This window comes from Panicum virgatum, chromosome 9N (genome assembly GCF_016808335.1).
Source record: "Panicum virgatum strain AP13 chromosome 9N, P.virgatum_v5, whole genome shotgun sequence".
Classification (NCBI taxonomy): domain Eukaryota; kingdom Viridiplantae; phylum Streptophyta; class Magnoliopsida; order Poales; family Poaceae; genus Panicum; species Panicum virgatum.
The window spans coordinates 56854712-56876806 of NC_053153.1; the positions used below are offsets into that span (position 1 = coordinate 56854712).

Here is a 22095-nt window from a genome sequence, read left to right on the forward strand (position 1 = left end):
TGACTACTTCTTCTGTCTCAAATTTTTAGTTATTTTAGTTTTCCAAGAGACATAAATTTTAGTATGCACCTAGACATAATATTTATTTATCTAGATGCATAATAAAAATTATATATCTAGAAAAGTCAAAACAGTTAATAATTTAGGACGGAGGAATTACTGGACAAATACTACGCATAAACAAATCCACATATTACTTAAAAAAACAAGATAAACATCACACCTTAATACTTTTCCCTCCGTGGGCTTTGAAACACAATTTATTTTCCAAATCGCCTTGTGTCCTCAATCTCCCCTCATTTAAAGTAGGTACTGCTACAACAAAAAACTTCAAAACAGAGCAAAAATCAAATCAAAAGAGAAAACCCCGGATAAATTATGAGGGGAAAGGAAGAGACGCCACAGCTTCCTTCCACTTCCTCCTCTGCTGGTCGTCGTCGCCCACCACCTCCGGAGTCCGGAGTCTTCCCCAAATCCTCCTCCCCTGCCGTGCTCTGCGCTGCCGCCCCTGCGGACGCTGTGAGACGTCCGTGCCCCACCTGTTTGTCCTTGATTTGGTAATTGCCTCTCCTGTTTCTGTACTCCCTTCTGTCTCCCCCCGTCCAATTTCGTAGGTCGTCGCCACTTCTTGGGGAATGCTGCGCCTTACTTCCAATCCATGGAGGAAATTAGCACCTTCTATGGCAGATCTTACGGGATACGCGCTTTCTCGGTCCAGGCTGCGCTCGCGCGCTTGCAGGCGCCGATTTCTTGGCTTCTTGGGTTCCCAGACAAGTGTTTCTGCTAATGAATTTTTAGTTGGCATGGTGCGAATTTTGTTACTTCAGTGTGGTCGTTTGGCGGCGTATGGAATTATTTAGGTATCCAAGAGCAAGCTAGTACTTGATGGCCATGAGGATTGTCTGGACATCCCACCAACTTTAGATAGAGTACAAATCTGACATCTAACTTCGGTCATTTTGTGTTTACGAACTTTTGAAAGTATTAGATGTTTACCAACTTTGACTTACCTGAGGTAGCCTTCAGTAGTTGTTGAGTCAATTTTTTTTTCTGGCTGTAGGAATTTTAGAAAAGTATGCCTATTCTTTACTCTAATCTCTTGTCCGTGATATATGTCATGTATTTATGCTCACTTGTGCAACAGCTCTGTAATGCATCGCTTTCAGCTTTACATATTGGAGGCTTGAATTGTCAGTACACGTCGCTTTCCTTCTTTTGTCTTATAAAAACGACTGCAGATTTTTTTGGCTGGATTAGAATTTACCTCTATTATCTTCTTGTGACCATATTGATTGTTGATATTTTGCATTCTTTATAATAAATGATTTCTGCTGATTGCTGATCTGGGGTTGTTCCTCATATGCCACATGTTTTACCAGGAGAACAAATATTCTTAGACACAAACTACACTACTATATTGTTTTTTGTAAACAAACGCCAGTAGAAGTTTGACGGTTGACCGGTCCAATAATAACAATCAGAGTGTCATGACCATCTTCTTATTTTGTATATTTGTTGTGATAGCTCCACGAGTCCATGGCCTTGTAGACTCACAAGGTTCAGTTCATACCTTGCAGCCCTTGAGGGTCTTCTGAGAAGTGATATCTCGAGGCTTCAGGGTTCTTCGAGGTGTGTGGGTTTTGGAGACATTGCGATTTGCGAGGCAAGCCATCGACACCTTCAGGGTGCAGGGCTTCAAGACCTTCTGGATTCGGACCCTTGGAGCTCTTTGAGGTACATATTATCTCCCAGGTCCTCAGTGAGGTTCAGTTTGACTTATAGCCGATAATTCTGTAAATAAGTTACTACAAAGGCAAACCACATATAGCTATGCCTGTCTCCTGAAAAGTTTAACAGGCAAAACATAGGTGCTCTCTCTGGTCTGATTCTTTTTTTTTTTTGTTCTAGGTGAAAGACAAGAAGGCAGCAAGGTTTTGGCATAGTTTAACCATATGGAATTACTGATTGCTAGTAAGTAATTTATAAAGACATTTAGTGGAAAAGTTTCAGTGAAAACACTGAACAATATTTCAAACTGAACTAATCTGCGATATTTTATTATATTAAATACTTTGACATTACAATCTTAGCCAAAGTAGCAATGCGGTCTACAGGACAGATTCTATTATTTGTTATCATGTTTTTCTTAGGAACAAAGATGACTTTTTTGTGTTATATCTGGATATTGTCTTGAAAATTCTTCTGGTATTTCTTTAGAAGCTTATTTCTGAATACTGAAATGATCTAGCTTGTGCTGTTTATTTTTGGTATGTTATTGTTGAACTGATCCTAGACTTATTTTTCCTCCATTTTATCTGTTAGTTTGGGCTCTAGTTTATTGACAGAAGTGTATCATTGATCAACAAGACTTAGCTCAGACCCTCTTTTCAAATCAGTATGATTACTCTTACATACAGTTGGGCTAGCATAGAACATCAGGTGTGTTAGCTTTCTCCAGCTTCTGTTTGAATACTATCTGGTGCATAATGGATGTCTGATCGTTCTTTCCATTTTCCTTTCATGTATAGTCATGATGTCGGGCTCAAAGAAGGAAAAGAATCTCAGCACGTGTTTCCAATTAAGCCAGAAATCTTATGCTCATTTTTGTTTGTTTTCGAAAGTCCGATCTGCCAGCCCACCACCTGGAAATACACCAGTTTATCTAAATGTATATGATTTGACACCAGTAAATGGCTATGTTTACTGGGCTGGTCTAGGGATATTTCATTCTGGCATTGAAGGTATGATGCCCTACACTTTGTTTCATAGTTGCAATACATATTATATAGAGCTACATTGTTAAGCCAGCTTTTATGAACTTCAACACCCTACTAAGTTTCCTTGATTCCTTTTATGTTTCCATAATGTCAACATTACTTTTCTTGCCATAAAAGATTTAATTCGCACTGTTGTTCATGAGTGATGTTATTTGCTCTGTCCATTTACATCTATGTAGCACTTGGTACTAGTTTGCTGTAAAATTTATTCTGTAGTCAGCTGTTTTTAGAATCTTTTGTGCATAGTCCTTCCCTAGTTTGAATATCACACTGATTCTATCTTAGGGAGAATCAGTAATATCAGTGCATGTAACACTACTATCTTACAAATAAGTATGAAGATAGAGTGACTGTTAGATATATAGAGTTGTATATGTGCTTGTATTGTATTACTTGTCCCCCAAGCCTATACGGCCTATATAATGAAAGGTTACCCACCCTCCTAGGGTGTGTGTTGTTTGCCCAACTCTCTACATGGTATCACGAGTCCGGGACCTATCCTAGGTCTGGCCGTTCCCCTCCCCCCTCCCCCCTCCTTCTGCTGCCCTAGCGTGCAGCAGCTTCCTCCCCTCACCGTGTGAACCCTCACATGCCACCCACCACACCACCGTGCGCCGGCCCTCCTTTGCGCCCCCCCTCAACCGATCCAATCTGTTGATGTCCTCGGTCGCCAGCGACAACTCCTCTGGCTCCGCTGCTGATCTGGACGACGTCGCCATGGCACAACCCTACGTCACCGTCGCTGTCCAGTCGCACATCCCCATGAAGCTTGAGCTTCGATCCTCCAACTACACCAAGTGGAGCTCCTTCTTCCAGGCCATGCGCGCCAAGTTCGGTCTCCTTCGCCACATCGATGGGACTCCTCCCCTTGAGCCACGCACCGACGCTTGGAATGAGGCAGACTGCTGCGTTCGCAGCTGGATATATGGATCCGTCTCCGACTCCATCCTCGACTTCTCTATGGAAGCAAATCACAGGTGCTCTAGCTCTGGACCGCCATTGCTGCCCTATTCCAGGCGAACCAAGCTCCCGCGCCATCTTCTTGAGTCACGGCTTCCACTCCGTGACTCAGGGCAATCTCTCTATTGAAGACTACAGCAAGAAGATGAAGAAAGCTGCCGATGCCCTTCGCGAAGTCGGCCAGCCTGTTCCAACATTGATATAGAGTACCTGGGACCATATTTTACTCTATTTATCCATACATAAGCTTTGGCCTTGTCCATTAACCAAACTGCTACTTTAATGTATCAAACAGTCTGTTATGTGGTTGGCAAAATTCAAGTTTGAAAATTAGCATAGAATGGATAAGAACACCACAATTGATTATTTTGTGAAATAACTTTTTGGGCATTTTAAACTTTTGTTATTTGTGGAGAAATGCCATGACAAAAGTTTAAGATATAAAAAGTTCCACCATCAAGTTGAAATTTTTTGTTTTTTAGAAAAAGTGTTTTCCTACTACCTTAGGCCACAAATACTTGTCATTTGGACATAAATATTTTTTTGGGAGCAAAAACTGGACATTAATATAGTCAAACATTAGAAAATTTCACTATCAATTTATTATAAAATTTATATTAGAAACGTGAAAATCGTATGTGTTTTTTCTTGAAAAATACTTTCCATATTATTAAAAATCTCACTTTCTTTTACAACCATATTCCAACAGAAATTGATCGTCCACGTTATAATTTTGCAGACTATTAATGCTGCAATAGTGCTAAGAATGTGGCTTGAGAAATTTGTTTTTTTGCTAAATTCATACTTCTTGACATAAGTGATTCATCTTGACTGACTGAATTGCACCTTTGGAATCAGAATGCTGATTGTATTTCAGTTTGTTTTCACGTTAAATCCTCAGTTGTGGAGAGCCATTGGCATTGCCAATTATTCTTATTGTATGATACTATGATTCATACTTATTGTTTAATTAACTGTTAAATATAGGACTATAGGTTGTGACTTATGGTATTCTCTACCTTGTTTCTTGACAGTTCATGGCGTGGAGTATGCATTTGGAGCACATGACTATTCGATTAGTGGAGTTTTTGAGGTGGAACCTCGGCAGTGTCCTGGTTTCAAATTTAGGAAATCAATATACATGGGAACTACATGTCTGGATCCTCTCCAAGTCAGAGAGTTCATGGAGATTCAGTCAGTAAATTACAATGGGGATACCTATCATTTGATAAGTAAAAACTGCAACCATTTCTGTGAGGATATCTGCAAAAGGTTGACAGGAAATTTAATTCCAAAATGGGTTAATCGGCTTGCCAGAATGGGTATGAATGCTTGATATACATGCTTTCTCAGCCATTTGTTTTGCTATTTAAGGGTTGCTGCAACATTGGATTGTACTATCTCCAGTCAAGAAAACTTGATGTTTCAGACAGGGCAAGCCAAACAACCTGTTTGCTGCAGCTTTTGCTGGTCTGAATGTTAACCTTTGGTTACCGGAGCTAGTATATTGAGATAGATTTCTAGTTTTTCTTTCACTACTATATATGTTGGTTTGCTGTCAGAGATAAAGGTGAAATGGTAGAGTTTAGTTGTTTCGGAGTAAGCCAAATACACCAGTGGTCCTTGTGTTTCACTCAAGGTCCAAATAATGCTAATTGCCCGGTTTTTTTTAACTACTACTAGATGTGATGATTACATTTATCTTAGATCCTGTGTTTTGTTGCATGCCTGACCCTGCAGTTCCTGCTTGAAGGCACATTAATGGAGTCTACCTGATGTTTTATGATGTTAGGCCAAGCTGTATCGGGAATGTTCGATACTATAAATGCACCTACTAGCACATTCACTGATTTGGCCGCTGTACAGACTCTGTTATGATCTTTTGAGGGGTTCTACTAGCACATTCACTGATTTGGCTGCTGTACAGATTATATCTGTTATGATCTTTTGAGTGGTTTGTGTTTTCTGCAAAAACATTCTCCAGAACTGGCTTTGTGGGAAAGTGTGGGAAATCTGCAACAATGCTTACTAGAACTGATTTTATGTTTACGCATCTAGAAAGCCTAGCAGTTTGTGCAAAATGAGACTGGTTGTTTGGTTATTCAAAAGAAACTGCACAGTTTAGTGTGTTCATGTCACTTAACCTCAGTATGTCTGTGCTCGTGTAATGAATATCTTCCTAGCTTCCATATCAGCTTTTGTCAATGGCACTCTCTGAGACGCATCACATTGTTTGTGCAGGTGCTGTTTGCAACTGCATTCTACCAGAGTCCCTCAAGATTGACGCAGTCCATCATGACCCAGATAGCCAAGCTGAAGATAGTGAGAAAAGAAGGCTGACAGGTGCCTTGAGTTGCTTCTCTTCAATCTCTCTGTGCCAAAGACACTTCTCAACGTCTTCGCTCTTCCTACGTTCCCCTGCGAAAGGAACTTCTTGGGATACAAAACAGTCGAGTTCTGCCCAATTGAAGAAGAGCTGAGAATTGAGGTACCCTGTACATTGCTTTCCCTTATTGAAGCACCAAGATTTTTTTTATCAGCAATCTCTTCTACAACAGTCATCAAAGAAGGATACAAAGGTATTTACAAGGTGTCGTGCATGTCTGAGCATTGGCTCCAGCTGTGCTTTGAAATATGTACAGAGTGTGTAGAAGTTGTTCTTAAACTTGAGTTCCCAGTGCAATGAGCTCAAAGTCCTAAAATATTTCAGTGATGGTTGCTCTCTATGCCGACGCTGCCGTCTGATATTTTGCTCTGTTGAAAGGGTGTTCTACTTATAGTGACATTGGAGTGATGGTACTAGTAGTACATGCGTTTCGTGTGTGACTTACGGTTGTATTGCATCTGCGCAGGCAACATGACGTGGTCCTTTCTGGGTTTGTACATGATGACTGATTCGCTTGTGAAATGTTGTGCTTCATTGCTGTATAGCCTGGAGGTTGCTTGATTTGTACAAATGAAAATGCAAAGCACTCCCCATTAAGGCATCAATAAATACAATTCCACAAAGCATTACTAACTGAAGCAAGCATCTTAAACCCAAGAATGGGGTGATTCTAGAGGGAGCTAGGCTGGGCGTTGTGTGTGTGTGTGTGGGGGGGGGGGGTCTATTTGTCGCCTTCTGCGACTCCCTGCAATTCAATCGCAGTCACCGTCGTCCGCCACGCTGCTCTCCACCGCCGCCAATGCCAACCGAGCTCGCCGTCTAGCCGCTGCCGCCGCGCCGCCTTCTTCTCACCCCCGCCGCCGACACCGTCCACCGGGAGTCCGGTCCCGGCCGGTCGGCGGCGCTCCCGCGCCGCCTTGCCCTCCGCCGGCCAACCCGCCACCGTCGCCGCCCCCGAACCCCTCCTCTAGGTCCGGTGACCATTGAAGCCTCGGCAACCCGGAACCTAAAGGCTGCCGCCGCCCGCCACCACCTCGGCCGCCGGGGACCTCGTCGGCGGTCGCTTCCCCCACGCACCAACCCCGCACCCCGGCCACCCCCTCCCCCAACCCCGCGGCCATCACCCTCGCGACATCGAGAGGAAGAAGTACAGTGCCGCGCGGGGCCACCTGCAGTGAGCGCCGCCCCCTTCTGTGACAGCTCGCGCGCCAGCAGCTCGCGCGACGAATAGATTTCCCCGCGTTTTCGTATATGATACACTAGTATGTAATAGTGAATGGCGTGTAATTCAGAGATTCTGCTTTTGTACTCAAGTAACTTTAGGCATTGGATTACAAAGTGCATAAAAAATAATCATTTGTGCTTCAAGGTCCCCCCTTGCTTGGCTATGGTTTTTCTCTTGTGCTGCGGTTGAACAACTGCAAACCGTGAAGAGGTGTCCCGTTGACATTCTCTACAAGCCAAATGGACCAATGCCGCCACCCCTGGCTGGGCCGCCAGACCAGCCCATCTTCTTCCCCCCCGTCGTCTCCAATACAAAAAGAAAACCTCCAAGAAGCGGGCTGCGGCTACGCTTTCCCGCCCGCCCGCACATTGGCGCGAAATTTGCGCAGCGACTTCGCGCCCTCTCCTCCGCGCGTCGCGGCAATAATACGAGTACCACCCAGTCCTTACCCTAGGCTTCCCTTCTCCCTCCTCCTGACGGACGCCGGGTTTCCCACTGTCAAGGAGCCGAGCGGCGGTGCCACGAATCCGGCATCCGGGCACCGTCTTCCCCTCCTTCGTTAGCCGCCGTTCGCTGCCATCCAAGGTCAGTTCCTACCGCTGAACAGGCTGCCGCCGTGTAGCTGCGGACTGTTGGCGGCGGCGGCGGCCCTCTCTGTACTTCCGTTAGCTGCAGGATGTTGTAGATCTATGTTTATATTGGCATTTCCACGGGGGAAAATCACAGATTTGTTAATGGATTCGGCCGGATGAGCCGTGGCTAGGACTATTTGGGTTGCTGTTGATTTTGGATGGTTAGTGGCACCGGGGATTGGGGGAAGAAATCTCCGCTCGGAAAAAAGTGCTCGTTTCAAGAAGTCATGATTGTCTACTAGTTTTCGACGGTTAATGGCTCCGAGAGTTTCTTGATGCATAAAGGGATGCAAATCTGTCCTTCCTTCTGATTCCCTGCATAGTGCCGGGAGTTCCAGTGCAGAGTGCTTGATTCACAAGAGCCAATGTGAACAAAAAGTACTTTTTTTAAAATGAAATGTGTTCGAGACTGGCGATTTAAAATACCCTGTTACACCGTGTTCATTTCATTCAGCCTCTGTGCTGGGCTGCTGGCTAGTGGAAGTCTGGTCTTTGATGTACAGCAGTGGCTTGTGTCTTACTCATTTCTAGTGTGCTTTATTGATTCATTCTTGTATAGTTGTATGACACATACATACAGTTGCTTATTAATTAGAAGATCATGAACACACATTCATGAATTGTTTCTACATTGTTTTGGTAGGGTCACATCATTGTTCTTTTTTATCTCTTATATTATAAAGAATTTAAGGGCAAGCTATCATGTCCTTCAACATATTATGACTCTTTGTCAAAATCATTTTGCATGTTACATTAAGTTTATCTCCTGCTTTTTTTTATTGGAAAGTTTGACACTCTCGTTGGATATGGTTTATGTTTTAAGCAGTATCCGCATTTTAAGTGATGATATTCATGCATCCACGGAGCATGCCCCTGATCATAATACTTGATTTTCTTCATTTATACAGAGAAATTTTACAATGACTGCTTCTGCTTCCACAAATCTTGATTCCTGTCCTCCTAGAAGATCTCCAAGGCTCAAGAAGATTCACATAATATATGATGAAGATTCTGATAGGGACTCTTCTACTTTTAAGCGGGTCAAAACTGAAGTCATTGATTCTGAAGAAATTGCCTCTCCTTCAACCTCAGAACTAAGTGTTGATTCTGTCAGCAACAAGGATGGCGAACAAGATTGTCATGATGTATCTCTCAAGGATCTCAGAGCTCAGTGTAAAGCTAAGAATCGGAAGACTTCAAAATTCACGTTGGAATGTGGCATTAAGAATGGGACTAAAATAAAAGAGGAATTTGATCTTGATAAGCCTCTTATTGTGTTGAAACAGAAGAGGGCAAAAACATCTCCTGCTAAAGCAAACAGAAAGATGGAAGCACTAACATATTCTCTATGTGCTGCGGAAGTGGAAGATTCAACATCAAAGAGAGACAATACTCTTAGCCCTGCACAGAGCTCCCCATTCAAAGCTACAATGCATGACACAACATCAGAGAAGTTTGGAAAGAAAGTTAAAGATCTGGAGCAGTCTAATATTGCTATTAGTGAGTAACCAGCCTGTTCATACTAAATACAATTCTTATATCACTGTTTGTAATTATCTAGATTTCTCAGATGAATATCTACGTAGTTTTATTCTTATTTCTGCAAATACCTTTTTCTTGAAATGAACATTCCCTTTCAATCATGTGGATAATTGTTTTTTTTGTTTAATGCACTTTCAGACTGTACTGAAGAAATACTTGGGGAGCAAATTTGTTGCGCTGAAGTGAAAAACACAGCTGGAGCTGTAGTGGTCTGTGGAAAACCTGATGTTCTGTCTGAAATAAAAATAGAAGATATGGATTACTCTGAGGGATTTGGAACTTCTAGCTGTTCCATGAAGAACTCCGAGCATTTATCTTTTGAGCTGCAACAGGAGCTAATGGAGGGTGATGAGCATATACCACAGTCTTGTTTCATGAACCAACCAAATCAATTAGCTGATGTTTCTGATCATTCCAGTGAACGAACCTGCAGTGTCAAAGAAAGCAGTTTTGATGACAATACAGCTGAAAAGGCAGCTGAGATTGTTTCTCCGTTGGGTGAAGTGAGTAATCATCAGAAAACATCTGGTAATATATCTAATTCAGATGTAGATAAATCTTCTATCGGGAATGAAATTTTGGCTAGTTCTTTCAGTCAGTCTTGCCATGATTGTATAGATAATGATGAGTCCTGGAATACAGGAGTTTCTCATGGGAATGAACCTGAAAGTGTAAAGATTTTGGAAGAATTGTCTCCTATTGATGAGTCTAGCACAGATATGCTGTCTCCACCTAAGATTGTTCAATCTGATTTATGTGAAAGCACAGAAATGAATTGCACTTCACTCGAGGAGGTTGTGCAGATGCACGGTGAGTTCCAATTGGATTCAGTAGTCTGCTGCAGTGTAAGACCAAAGCATATGTTACTAGATATGGAAATTGGACATTCAGCCAGTGATTGTACATTTTCCTTTGACAAGACTCTTGACTTGGCTCAGTCTGTCAATTTCATTGCACAAGATGGAAGGCTAGAAAGTATAGTATATGATGCTCTAAATAATCATGCGCAGAGGATGGCATCTGAAAATAGATCTTCTGTTGGACTTCCAGATACTGCTGTGATTCAGAGCGCAGTTGTAGACTACAATGGTAACTGTTCTGAAGACAAAATGGCTTCAGATAATAAAATCTCACTTCCAGTTAATGTGGAGTGGCCATTGAAGGATATGTTAAACTCTGCAGATTGTGACACTTGTAGATCTGTTAATAATGAAGGACCAGAAGAATTAGTACTTCAACATCAGTTATTCCAGTCTTGTACTAATATGTTAAACCATACCGGTGTCATGCCAGGGATCTCTAATGCCGAAGAATCACATAAATTATCTGCTGGAGACCCGAATTCCTCTGCTACCTCTCTGCAAACTGATGGGCAAATTAAGAAGTCAGAACTTTTATTTGATGAAGAATCAAATGAAGAACATGCTCCAAAGAAATTATTGTCCAAGAGAAAGGTCTGAATCATTCCTTCAACAATGTTACAATGGAAATGATGAACAAGATTGCCATACTAACATATTTTCCCTCCTGTTTTTGTTTTCAGATTATGTCACCAACGTCTCAAGAGAAGCTTTGCAATGCTCTGACTGGTATTGATTTGTGTGATGGAGTTAGACTGAGTAAGCAATATTTTTTGTTAATCTTTCCATTGTTTATACAAATATCAGTTATAAACTTATAATCATACTTGTTCTCTTGTTGCAGAGAGGAAAATTGTTGAAGATTGTGATAAAACTAGAACATCATTACCTCAGCCAGCACACATGCAAGACAGACCAATGTTTAGCACAGATAGGAGACTTAAGGGCAGGACTTCCATCTCTCCTACAAGCAAAGGAGGTCTCAATTCAACAGGATCCCCACCCCATCAACAGACCACTTGTTCTTGCATGAGGAGTTCATCCATGGTCTTGGACACTGAGAAAGCTGTCGAGTTTTCTCAAAGACAGATGCATGATATAGAAAACATAGCTGCAAAACTTATAAGGAGCTTGAAGCACATGAAAAGTATAGTGGATGAAAGTTTGTCATCAGAAGCATATTCTCTACTTCCTAAGTTTAACATTGCTGAGGTGAGACATTACTAAATGTAACATACAGTAGTCATCTTAAATTCTAATAGAGTTTGCTGCTCCCATAATGAATAGATAAGCACTTCTTGCTAAAGTTTCACCATATATTGAATTGGATTGCTCAAATGAATGTAACTTCACTAACACGATTTAATATAGTTTCCTAAAAAACATGATTTAAGATAGGAACTCAATATAATGCCCAAGATTGTTACCCTGATGATATTCCTCTAACCTTACAACCATCTCTAATTTGGTTGCCTTCATTTCTTAATGATATTTTATATGACTAAAATTTTCTGTTAATCTGGACTGTTTCTCATGAGAGTCAATTGTTGGCACAACTTTGAGGGAACCCTAACAATAGTTTTTCTTTCAAATGCTCTTATTCAAAATATATTTCAATGAAAATGGAAGTAGATAACACAGAACAGAACATTTTATATATTTTCTTCCAGTTTATAAATTTCTTTCAGAACAAATGTTTACTTGTCATTTGCTGACATACTGGTTTAGGCTTTGGAAGCAAAGCAACTCCAATCTTGTCATATGTTTGATTGATGTGGTGCACTGTTTTGATGAACAGATCAGATCAGCCTCTGAGGATGCATTAGAAGTGGAGAAGACTACGAGAAAATGGTTGTCGATAATGAACAAAGATTGCAACCGCTTTTGTAAAATACTGGTTCGTATATATCTACTTTAAGATTGCACTGACTTTCTTTTATATACCAATTTGGACTGACCTGATATTTCTGTCATGACTATGTTTAATTATCAATTGCAGAGCCTAGCAAAGAAGAATGCTGTTTCACATCCTGAAGCCCCAAGGAAACAAAGAAAGATAACTTTTGCAGATGAAACTGGAGGAATGCTCTGCCATGTTAAGGTTTTTAAGGATGGACAAACCAATCTTCTTTCTGAATGCCAGAGTGATTTATAAATGTACTAAGATTTGTTGGCACCAAGAAATTTGATCGGAAAAAGCAAGCTTGCTGACAATAGAATCAAACAAGCCGCTTGGTTGAACCAAAACAACTGGAGAAAGCTTCCATTCCGTAGAACACAAATGGAGGAGCTAGTAGATGCTGAATGCAGTCTGTAATTTGCTGTGAAATGATTGATGGCATTGCTGTGGCAACTCAGGCATTGTGTTGTATATTTAGATCAAAGAGTCCATGTAAAGAGGCGGTTATCATAATTGTATGTTGAGAAGGCTACAAGTAATCTGTAAACTGAACCATGTAATGTGTAGTGCAATTATTGGTAGTGTTGTTCCAACATAATCCCTCCATCCCAAAATATAAGGATTTTTGCTTGTATCTGTAATTGTTTGTTGAGAAGGCTACTAAGTTTAGTTAAGTTTATAGAAAAGAATATTTACAGTACCAAGTGAGCATCATTATATCCACAGCAGATGTAAATTTATAGTTTACTTTGATGTGGTAGATGTTCATGTTTCTCTCTAGATTAAAAAATATTCACTTCTGTTCTGTGGATGTGTTAAAATCAGAAATTAGGAGAGTAGTGTTTATTCAACGCCTTGCCGACTTGCATTGGATTGGGTACTGACTTGCATTGGATTGGATACTGCTGGCTCCTGATCTGTATTTTGAAATCATTGAAGATCTTGGTAAATGAAAATGATTTGCCTCACACGAGATTTGAGAATAAGTGATTGTTTGTTTTTTCCCTTATGTCATACCTAATGTTTCAATCTTTCTAAAAAATTGGACTGATTCCGTTCATTCGACCACTCTTTTTCTTATTGAGTATTATGGTTGGGCTAAATTAAGTATATGCAGAGCTGATCTAGCGTAGACTTGAGGGGGGTGCAACACTAGCTGTGGGCTGGTGTTGCTGGGCTGTGGATGCATTGAATTGGGATGGGGGTGCATATAGGGTGGAAAATTTATAGCAATACTTGAAATTTGTTTTGGGCTTGGGTGCGGCTGGCTCTACCCTTGAGTATATGGGCCATCATAATCAGATGCGAAGCTCCCCCGTTGGTGGAGCAGGGACGTGCATCTAAATCCTCTGTATAGCGAAAAGGTATGTAGTCGACATTTCACTGGTACTTTTTTCCTCGGCGTCTAGGGCATCCCTAGGCGACTCGAGGCAACCGTCCGGCGATCGCCGCTCGTCACCGTAGATCTCTCTCTTCCTCCCTGTCTCCGTCTAGATCCACACCACGCTGGTGTCGATCTCCCCGTCTCGTCCCATCCCCGTCGTGTCCACCTAGCTCTCTACGTGAAGCAGCCTTGAACCCTCTGCTAACCTAGGGTTTGGGTGATGGTGGTTTGGTGTTCTTCACGTCTTTGATGCCAGGAGGAGATGGAGGGCGTCGAGGGCTTGATGAGAAACCTGCAGCTGTCGGAGGCGGACTAGAAGGGCCTGCGGATCGGCACGGCTGGAAGTTCGGGGTCGGCGAAGGGTGGGCCGGTGCAGGCATTTGGCAAGGTGCTGTCAGAGAAGATGATCCATGTGGAAACGGTGGAACAAGCATTGGGGAGAGTCTGGTGCCCGATCAAGGGCATCGAGTGCAAAGCTATGGGTGAGAAAAAATTTGTGATCACTTTTCTCCAAGAATCGGGTAAGCGCAAGGCGCTAGATGAAGGGCCCTGGATGATATCAAAGGAATTGATGGTGGTGGCTGATGTGGATCGAAGGAAGACATTGGATGAAATTGATTTTGTGTTGGTGCCGATCTGGATCCACATTATGAATCTGCCAATTGGGTTGATGAACAAGGAAGTGGGGAAAACTATTGGGCAGGAGGTGGGGAAGTTTATGATGGTGTATATGGAGGATGGAGATGTGCCGATTAGGAGGTTTCTGCGTGTTTGTGTTCGTCTTGATATCCGGCGACCCCTGATGCGTGGTGTCACGGTTCATGATGAGGAGGAAAATAGGGACAGATGGTGCCCATTGGTGTATGAGTATCTGCCAGATTTTTGCTATATTTGTGGACTAATTGGCCATACAGATAGATCTTGCTCCATTCAACTCACTGAGGGGGAGAGTCCACAGTTCGATAAGGCACTGAGGTTTATTCCGATGAAAGGGAGGATTGACGGTGATGGCCAGTGGAGATCAGAGGTTGTGCGAGGTGGTGGCTGGCGGTCGAGCCTCAGTTTAGCACGTGGAGGTTCTGGGGGGCGTTGGGGGTCTGATGGCTCGAGAAGTGATGGTCCATCGTGGAAAAAAATCAGATGATTCTGGCAGTAAATTGGATGGCAAGAAGGCATCAGATAATGAGGAAGTCACAAGCCCTTTTAAGCCGGGTGCAAAGGTGGCTACTGAGATGGGAGATAGGACAAAGAAATCACTAGCTTTTACCTCAACTCAGCTAGTGGAAGTGGCTGTGGTGGCGCGTGGGGATGGAATTAATGGCGCAGATGGCGTGGTGGGGGAAAAATGATAGAACCAAGGATGCAATGGAGCCGGAGGATAAGATGCAGGTGGAGGCGGACTCGCACATTAACAGTGCCATGCAAGTCATGCACATGGATGGAGGAAATGGAAAGGAGAATGTAGCATCTGGAGGAGGAGATAGTGTCACTGATGAAGGTGCGGCCAACAATAAGGGCACTCGTAGAACCTATAAGAAGAAACCTCGGCCCACGACTGAGAGTGATGATCGGGTTAAATCTGCTAAGGTTGTTTCGGGGAAGAGGGGGCTGGAAGAAGATGTGGAGATGGAAACAGGAGGAGGAAAGAAGGGGAAGCTGGATGTGGTGGAGAAAATGGTCGGAGATCAAGCACAAATGAAAGCGGGGCTGCCGGAGCAGCCCTGCGGGAACCAATGAAGCTTATAGCGTGGAATTGTCGGGGGTTGGGAAACGGCCCATCAATTCGTGGCCTTCTGAACCATCAGGAGGAGGATCCCGATATTCTCTTCTTGTCCGAGAAAAAAATGGATGAGAGGCGAATTAAAGGTTTGAGATGGAAACTTGGGCTGACGAACATGGTGGTTAAAGATTGCAATGGGAAGAGTGGGGGTCTTGCGATCTTTTGGAGGAAGGAAATAAGTCTCCAATTGTGGGGTATTTCTTGAATCTACATTGATGCTGATGTGGTAGAATCGGATGGTTTTGTTTGGCGGTTTACTGGGTTCTATGGTGAACCGAAATCTGATAAAAAAGATCGGTCCTGAAAAGGTCTTAGGACACTGAATGCAGCTCGGAGGCGGCCATGGCTGTGTGTGGGCGATTTTAATGAAATTTTGTTGAGTTGCGAAAAGGATGGTGGCCAACCAAAACCGCAGAGATGCATGTATCAGTTTAGGGAAGCTTTGGAGGGCTGCTCACTGGCTGATCTTGGCTTTGTGGGTGACCCATTTACTTGGAGAAACAATAGCCACACAAGCGATAACTATATCAGAGAACGACTGGATCGGGCTATGGCAGACTCTGATTGGTGTCAACATTTCCCAGGCTACCGGGTGATTAATGGGGACCCTAGGCACTGACGAAAGGCCAATTATTGTGATACCGGATGATGAGGGAGCTAGCCGGAGCAAGCCTAGTGCTTGTGCTTTTCGGTTTGAGGCAGGGTGGGCTCAGGAGAAGCAATGCACGACCATTGTGCATAATGCCTAGAATTTGACCATGGAGGCAAGAAATGGCAAAGTGGTTGATGCTGTGAGGGAGGTGGGGGCCTGAAAGTGCATCTAGGCCCCTAAATGATTTTGGTGATTTTTGACAATCACAATTTGGGGATATGATGCTTTCAAGAAAGTATGTGCAGGAATAAAATGAGAAAATCAAGAAAAAGATGAAAAGAAGGTCCCCGATTTCAAATTAAGTACGGTGGATTCTATCGGAGATTTAATTTTAATTTTTGGTTTGAATTTGAGTATAGGTTCACCGTACTATCAAGGGGGACGCATTTGAATGAATTTTAGGTTGTCAAAATGCTTCACTTTGAGATGATATTCTTGAGAGTCACACACTTCACTCACAAAACACTCTGCACAAAGTTTCTGCACTGGGTCGGATGATTCGGGGTTACCCCAGATCATCCAGCCAAATAGTGTTTGTCAGTACTGAGTAAGTCCGGATGATCCGGGCCTGGGGTTTTGTGAGCGCCTGGAAGGGCCAGGCCGGATGATCCGGACCTAGGAAATTCAAGTGTGTTTTTGGCCTATTCTGCCACTACCCCAGATCATCCAGCCAAATAGTGTTTGTCAGTACTGAGTAAGTCAGTTACCCCAGATCATCCAGCCAAATAGTGTTTGTCAGTACTGAGTAAGTCCGGATGATCCGGGCCTGGGGTTTTGTGAGCGCCTGGAAGGGCCAGGCCGGATGATCCGGACCTGGGAAATTCAAGTGTGTTTTTGGCCTATTCTGCCACTACCCCAGATGATCCGAGGTTACTCCGGATGATCCGGGAACCACCAGAAAACACACAACAGTCACTTTCGGGGGTAGGAGTATATATACCCCTTCACCCCCTTCATTTATTTCTCTTTCTCCCCGACCAACCACGCCTCCAAAGCATTCATTCCTTCACTTCTCTCCATCCTAGAGCTTGATTATTGCAAGGAAACACCTAGGGATTGAGAGGAAATGAGATTCGAGGTGTGATTTGAGAGCACTCCGTGAGCTAGCACTTGTTCATCTCAAGAAGCACTTGAAGCAACCTTTGATTCGTCGATTCATGTTTGTTACTCTTGGAGCTTGGCTCCTAGATGGTTAGAGGTGCTGGTGAGCTTCCATTCCTTTGTGGTTGAGTCCCGGAAGTTTGTATTACCCCGTCCTTCGTGGACATTTACTAGTGAGCAACTCAATCCTTCTACGTGATTGATTGAGTGAGGGAAAGGGTTATAGGGCAACCCTGCTCTTTGTGAGCACCTCAACAGAGACGTAGCTCCTTTGTGGAGTGAACTTCGGGTTAAATCTTGTGTTTCATTTATTTATTGTTGTTCTTATTGTTCTTGAGCTAATATTGACTTGATCTACTCGTTAGTTGAATTCCTCTTGTGCTAAACTAGTTCACAGGCTTAGCTACTTCATTTGTCAACTTTATATTCAAAGGATTTCGTCAAAAGCTAAGTAGATTTCAAATTTAGTGCAAAATTCTTTCTCTCTGTCGGATCATCCGACCCTACACCGGATCATCCGGGCCTGAGAAGTACCGGAAGATCCGACATAGGGCCGTATCATCCGGACCTGACGATTTTATGCCAAGTTTTTTCAAGAATTTTTTAAACATGCCTATTCACCCCCCTCTAGGCCTAGTGTCGATCCTTTCAATTGGTATCAAAACTTGGATCTCCGTGTTTGAGCTTAACCGCTTGGAGAACAAAAGAAGATTTCGGGCGAACACTCTCCCAAGAGTCCCATCAATGCGACGGGTGAGGAAGACAAGGACAAGAACAAGAATTATGATGGTAAACCTGAAGATGAGTCAAGTGGCTCAAAAGGCAAGAAAAAGAAAAACAAGAATGATGACGACGACTCGGAATCAAGTGATGATGAGATGTCATAATGGAAGGCATGGAAGAAGGAGCAAAAATTGAAGAGCAAAAAGAAGAAGAAAGCTAGCTCCAAGATTTTGATTGACTCAAGTGATGACTCGGACTCCGACCACAAGCGAAGATCATTTCGAAATTCTAGCAAGAGTGAGTCATCAAAAGACAAGAAGAAAGTTGAGTATCACCGTGTGTCTCATGATTTTACATTTCAACTTCCTAGTGACCATGGTGCATCTATTCATATGGTAAAGCCCCCATTCTTCGATGGAACCGGATATAATCAATGGAAAACTAAGATGTTTGGATACTTGAATGCAATTCATAAGGATCTATGGAAAGTTGTGGAAGTTGGATGTGAAATTCTGGATGAAGATGAGACTCCAATACCATTGCAACAATATGTGCTACAAAGAAACTCTCAAGCCTTGAACATTCTTCACACATCCGTGAGTCCGGAAGAGTTTGACAAGATAGAGGATGCACTAACTGCCAAAGATGCTTGAGACACTCTCCAAGACAACCATCAAGGTTCAAGGAAAGTCCATGAATCAAGAATAAAGACTTTGGAAGATGAACTAAGTCTTTTCTCTATGAAAAATGATGAGAGTGTCAAGGAAATGTACAATCGGATGAAGAAGATCACCAATCAAATCAAGTCACTTGGTGGTGACAAATGGGGTGATCGTGAGATTGTGGACAAGCTTTTGATCGTATACATGGCTAGGGATGTCACTCTACCTAGCTTGATAAAATCCGAAAGAGGATTCAAGCACTTCACCGCCAAAAATGTTCTTGGAAGAATTGTAGCTCATCATGATCAACTAAGAAGAGTCAAGATAAATCAAGATTTGGCCGAGCTTCAAGAGCAAGCGGCTAAGAACAATGGCATATCACTACAAGCAAGCTCCAAGGGCAAAGAAAAAGCAAATCAATCATCCAAGAATGAAGAATCTAGCCATGAAGAGGATGATGAGCTTGATCATGAGCAAATGACTTTGTTTATCAAGAACTTTAGAAGAGTCTTTAGAAATGGCAACTTTCGGAATTATGGCAAGAACAAGGGCAAGTATGAACCAAGAAGAAGATCCAACAAGCCTTGTTTTGGGTGCAAGAAACTTGGACATTTCATTGCGGATTGTCCGGAAGAGAAGAAAAAGAATAAAGATAACAAGGAAGGTTCTTCCAAGAAAGAAAGACCAAGATAAAAGAAACAAGCCGGTGAAGCTCACCTTGGTCAAGAATGGGATTCTCAAGAAGAAAGTGAATCCGAGAATGAAGATGTTGCCACCATGGCATTCAAGGCTTCTCCTCATCATTCCACTACATTATTTGAAGATCTCACTGATGATGAGGATCAAGATCAAATCATATGTCTTATGGCCAAAAATGTGAAGATAAACTCTACAAATTCATCGGATGATGAACTAGATGAGGAAGATGAAGTTGCTAGTCTAATTAGCCAATATGGTAAAAAGGGTGCAGCTAAAATAATGAAACTAATGATGAAAATGGATGAGTTAGAAGAAACTCTTGAATCTCAAGAGGAATTGCTTAGGCTTGAGAGAGAAACATCTAAAACTCTTGACAATGACCTTGCCTATGAAAGGAAGGAGAACAAGAGGATTAAGGACTCTCTCAAAACCAATGATAACATACTTCTTGAGATAAGAGAGTTGCTCACTAGTGAAAAAGAAAAGGTGAATGACTTAACCAAGAAATACTCCTTGGTAGAGGACACAAATGCTAATTTGAGAAGTGAAAATGCTAAACTCCAAGAAAGCTTCACAAGCTTGCAAGCCATTCACAAGGCACTTGAGGTTGATCACAACACTACTCTAGAGAGCAACTCAAAAACTAGCGAGAAATCTAGTTCATTCATTCCATCAACAAGTAATGGTTGTGTACGTTGTTATAACATTGATATTCAAACTTGTGCTACTAACAATGTTGAGATGAATGCCATGAAGAAGGAAATTAGTAGGATCACTCAATTGTTGCAAGAAGAAATATCTCCAAATGAGCAATCATCCAAAACAAATCCCGATTCAAGGGTAGGTGAGTTTGAGAAGCATACCAAGGGATTTGGCTCAAGGTACATGAGCAAGTTTGGATTTGAGAAAGACAAAGGCCTTGGGAAGAATGAGCAAGGCATTCCACAATCCATTCCATAGGAGCCAATGGGGGTCTTGTGAACATGACTACTCCCATCCACAAGGGAGAAAGGAAAAATCAAGAATCAAGTCATGTTAAGTTCATCAAGAGAGGAACTACATGTGATGAGGGCGCCAAGATTGTTCATCCTCATCAAAGCAAGACAAGTTCAAGACCTCAAGCAAGTCACAAACACAAGAACCGTCTTCACATGTATCCTTTTATGCGGATTTTGTGTTAACTAGGAACCACCGTGGTAAAGTGGTTGCTAAATTTATTAGTCACCGCACGTTTCATACTAAAGTAAAGAGTTGTGTGTGGGTGCCCAAGGTGCTTGTAACTAACGTTCTAGGACCCAATTATTGTTGGGTACCTAAATGAAAAGAGTAACCTTGTTTTGTAGGGATACTCCTCCGATGGATCAATTTGGGCGATCGATAGTGGATGTACAAATCATATGACCGGAGAAAGGAATATGTTTGATTCTTTGACAAAGTCAAGTGGAGACCATTACATCACATTTGCCGGTAATGAAAGAGGAAAAGTTCTTGGAACCGATAACATTACTTTAAACTCGCATTTCAATCTCTCAAAGGTACTTTTAGTTGATACACTTGGGTACAATTTGTTGTCCATTTCACAACTTTGTGACTCGGGCTTCAATTGTCTTTTCACTAATGAGGGTGTGTCCGTCATTAGAAGAAGCGATGACTCCGTTGCTTTCAAGGGTGGGCTCAAGGGAAAGCTATATCTTGTGGATTTCTCACAAGAGAAAGCTCAACTTTACACATGTTTGGCGGCAAAGTCTAGTTTGGGTTGGTTATGGCATCGCCGACTAGCTCACATTGGGATGAGAAATCTCAACAAGCTTCTAAAGGGGGATCACATCCTAGGACTAACAAATGTCTCTTTTGAGAAAGATCGTGTGTGTAGTGCTTGCCAAGTGGGAAAATAAGTTGGTGTTCCTCATCCATCAAGAAGCATCGTCACCACCATCAAGCCATTTGAGCTTCTCCACATGGATCTCTTTGGGCCGGTGGCTTACATTAGCATTGGTGGTAACAAATATGGCTTTGTCATTGTTGATGATTATTCTCGATTCACTTGGGTATTCTTTTTGCATGACAAAAGTGTAGTACGAGAAACTTTTAAGAAACTTGCAAAGATAGCCAAAAATGAGTTTGAAACCAAGATCAAGAGAGTAAGAAGTGACACTGGCACCGAGTTCAAGAACACCAACATAGAAGAGTATCTTGATGAAGAAGGAATTGGTCATGAGTTCTCGGTACCATACACACGTCAACAAAATAGAATTGTTGAGAGGAAGAATAGAACACTCATAGAAGCCGCAAGAACAATGCTTGATGAATACAAGATCTCGGATCAATTTTAGGCTGAAGCAATTAATACGGCATGTCATGCAATCAACCACCTATATCTTCACAAGATCTTGAACAAGACGGCATATGAGCTACTTCTTGGTAAAAGGCCAAATGTATCATACTTTAGGGTCTTCGGGAGTAAGTGTTTCATTCTAAATAAGAAAAACAAAACTTCTAAGTTTGCTCCTAAAGTAGATGAAGGGTTTCTTCTTGGTTATGCCTCAAATACTCACAGCTATTGCGTCTTTAACAAAACCTCCGATTGCGTTGAGATTGCGTGTGACTTGACATTTGATGAATCTAATAGCTCTCAAGGAGAGCAAGTTGATGATGCTGTAGGATTGCAGGAACCATCAAGTAAGGCAATCAAGAAGCTATCCATTGGAGAGATAAAACCTCAAGAACAAGAGGATCAAGATGAGGATGGTATGGTGTTTCCAAGTCCATCAAAAACACATTCCACATTGTATCCCGGAAACCCTAGAAATCA

General features: G+C 42.3%; 2 protein-coding genes across 4 annotated transcripts; both read left to right on the forward strand.

Annotated features, from left to right (window-relative positions):
- The first annotated feature begins 336 nt into the window (after positions 1–336).
- LOC120687214 (deSI-like protein At4g17486) lies at positions 337–6665 on the forward strand. Of its 3 annotated transcripts, none has more exons than XM_039969205.1 (7): positions 337–557; positions 1578–1734; positions 1909–1971; positions 2323–2439; positions 2529–2741; positions 4772–5059; positions 5979–6665. In XM_039969205.1, exons 5-7 carry the CDS (start codon positions 2531–2533, stop codon positions 6215–6217), a joined length of 738 nt encoding a protein of 245 aa, XP_039825139.1. In that variant the 5' UTR covers positions 337–557; positions 1578–1734; positions 1909–1971; positions 2323–2439; positions 2529–2530; the 3' UTR covers positions 6218–6665. The 3 variants fall into 3 exon arrangements, with proteins under 3 accessions (XP_039825139.1, XP_039825141.1, XP_039825140.1); XM_039969206.1 differs by having other exon boundaries at positions 346–557; positions 1525–1734; XM_039969207.1 differs by lacking the exon at positions 1909–1971.
- A 1042-nt stretch (positions 6666–7707) lies between these two features.
- Positions 7708–12916, forward strand: LOC120691903. Its single transcript, XM_039975107.1, has 7 exons — positions 7708–7933; positions 8889–9480; positions 9661–10976; positions 11066–11141; positions 11227–11594; positions 12181–12279; positions 12382–12916. The coding sequence occupies exons 2-7, from the start codon at positions 8901–8903 to the stop codon at positions 12535–12537; spliced, it is 2595 nt and encodes an 864-aa protein (XP_039831041.1). The 5' UTR covers positions 7708–7933; positions 8889–8900; the 3' UTR covers positions 12538–12916.
- Positions 12917–22095: the final 9179 nt, after the last annotated feature.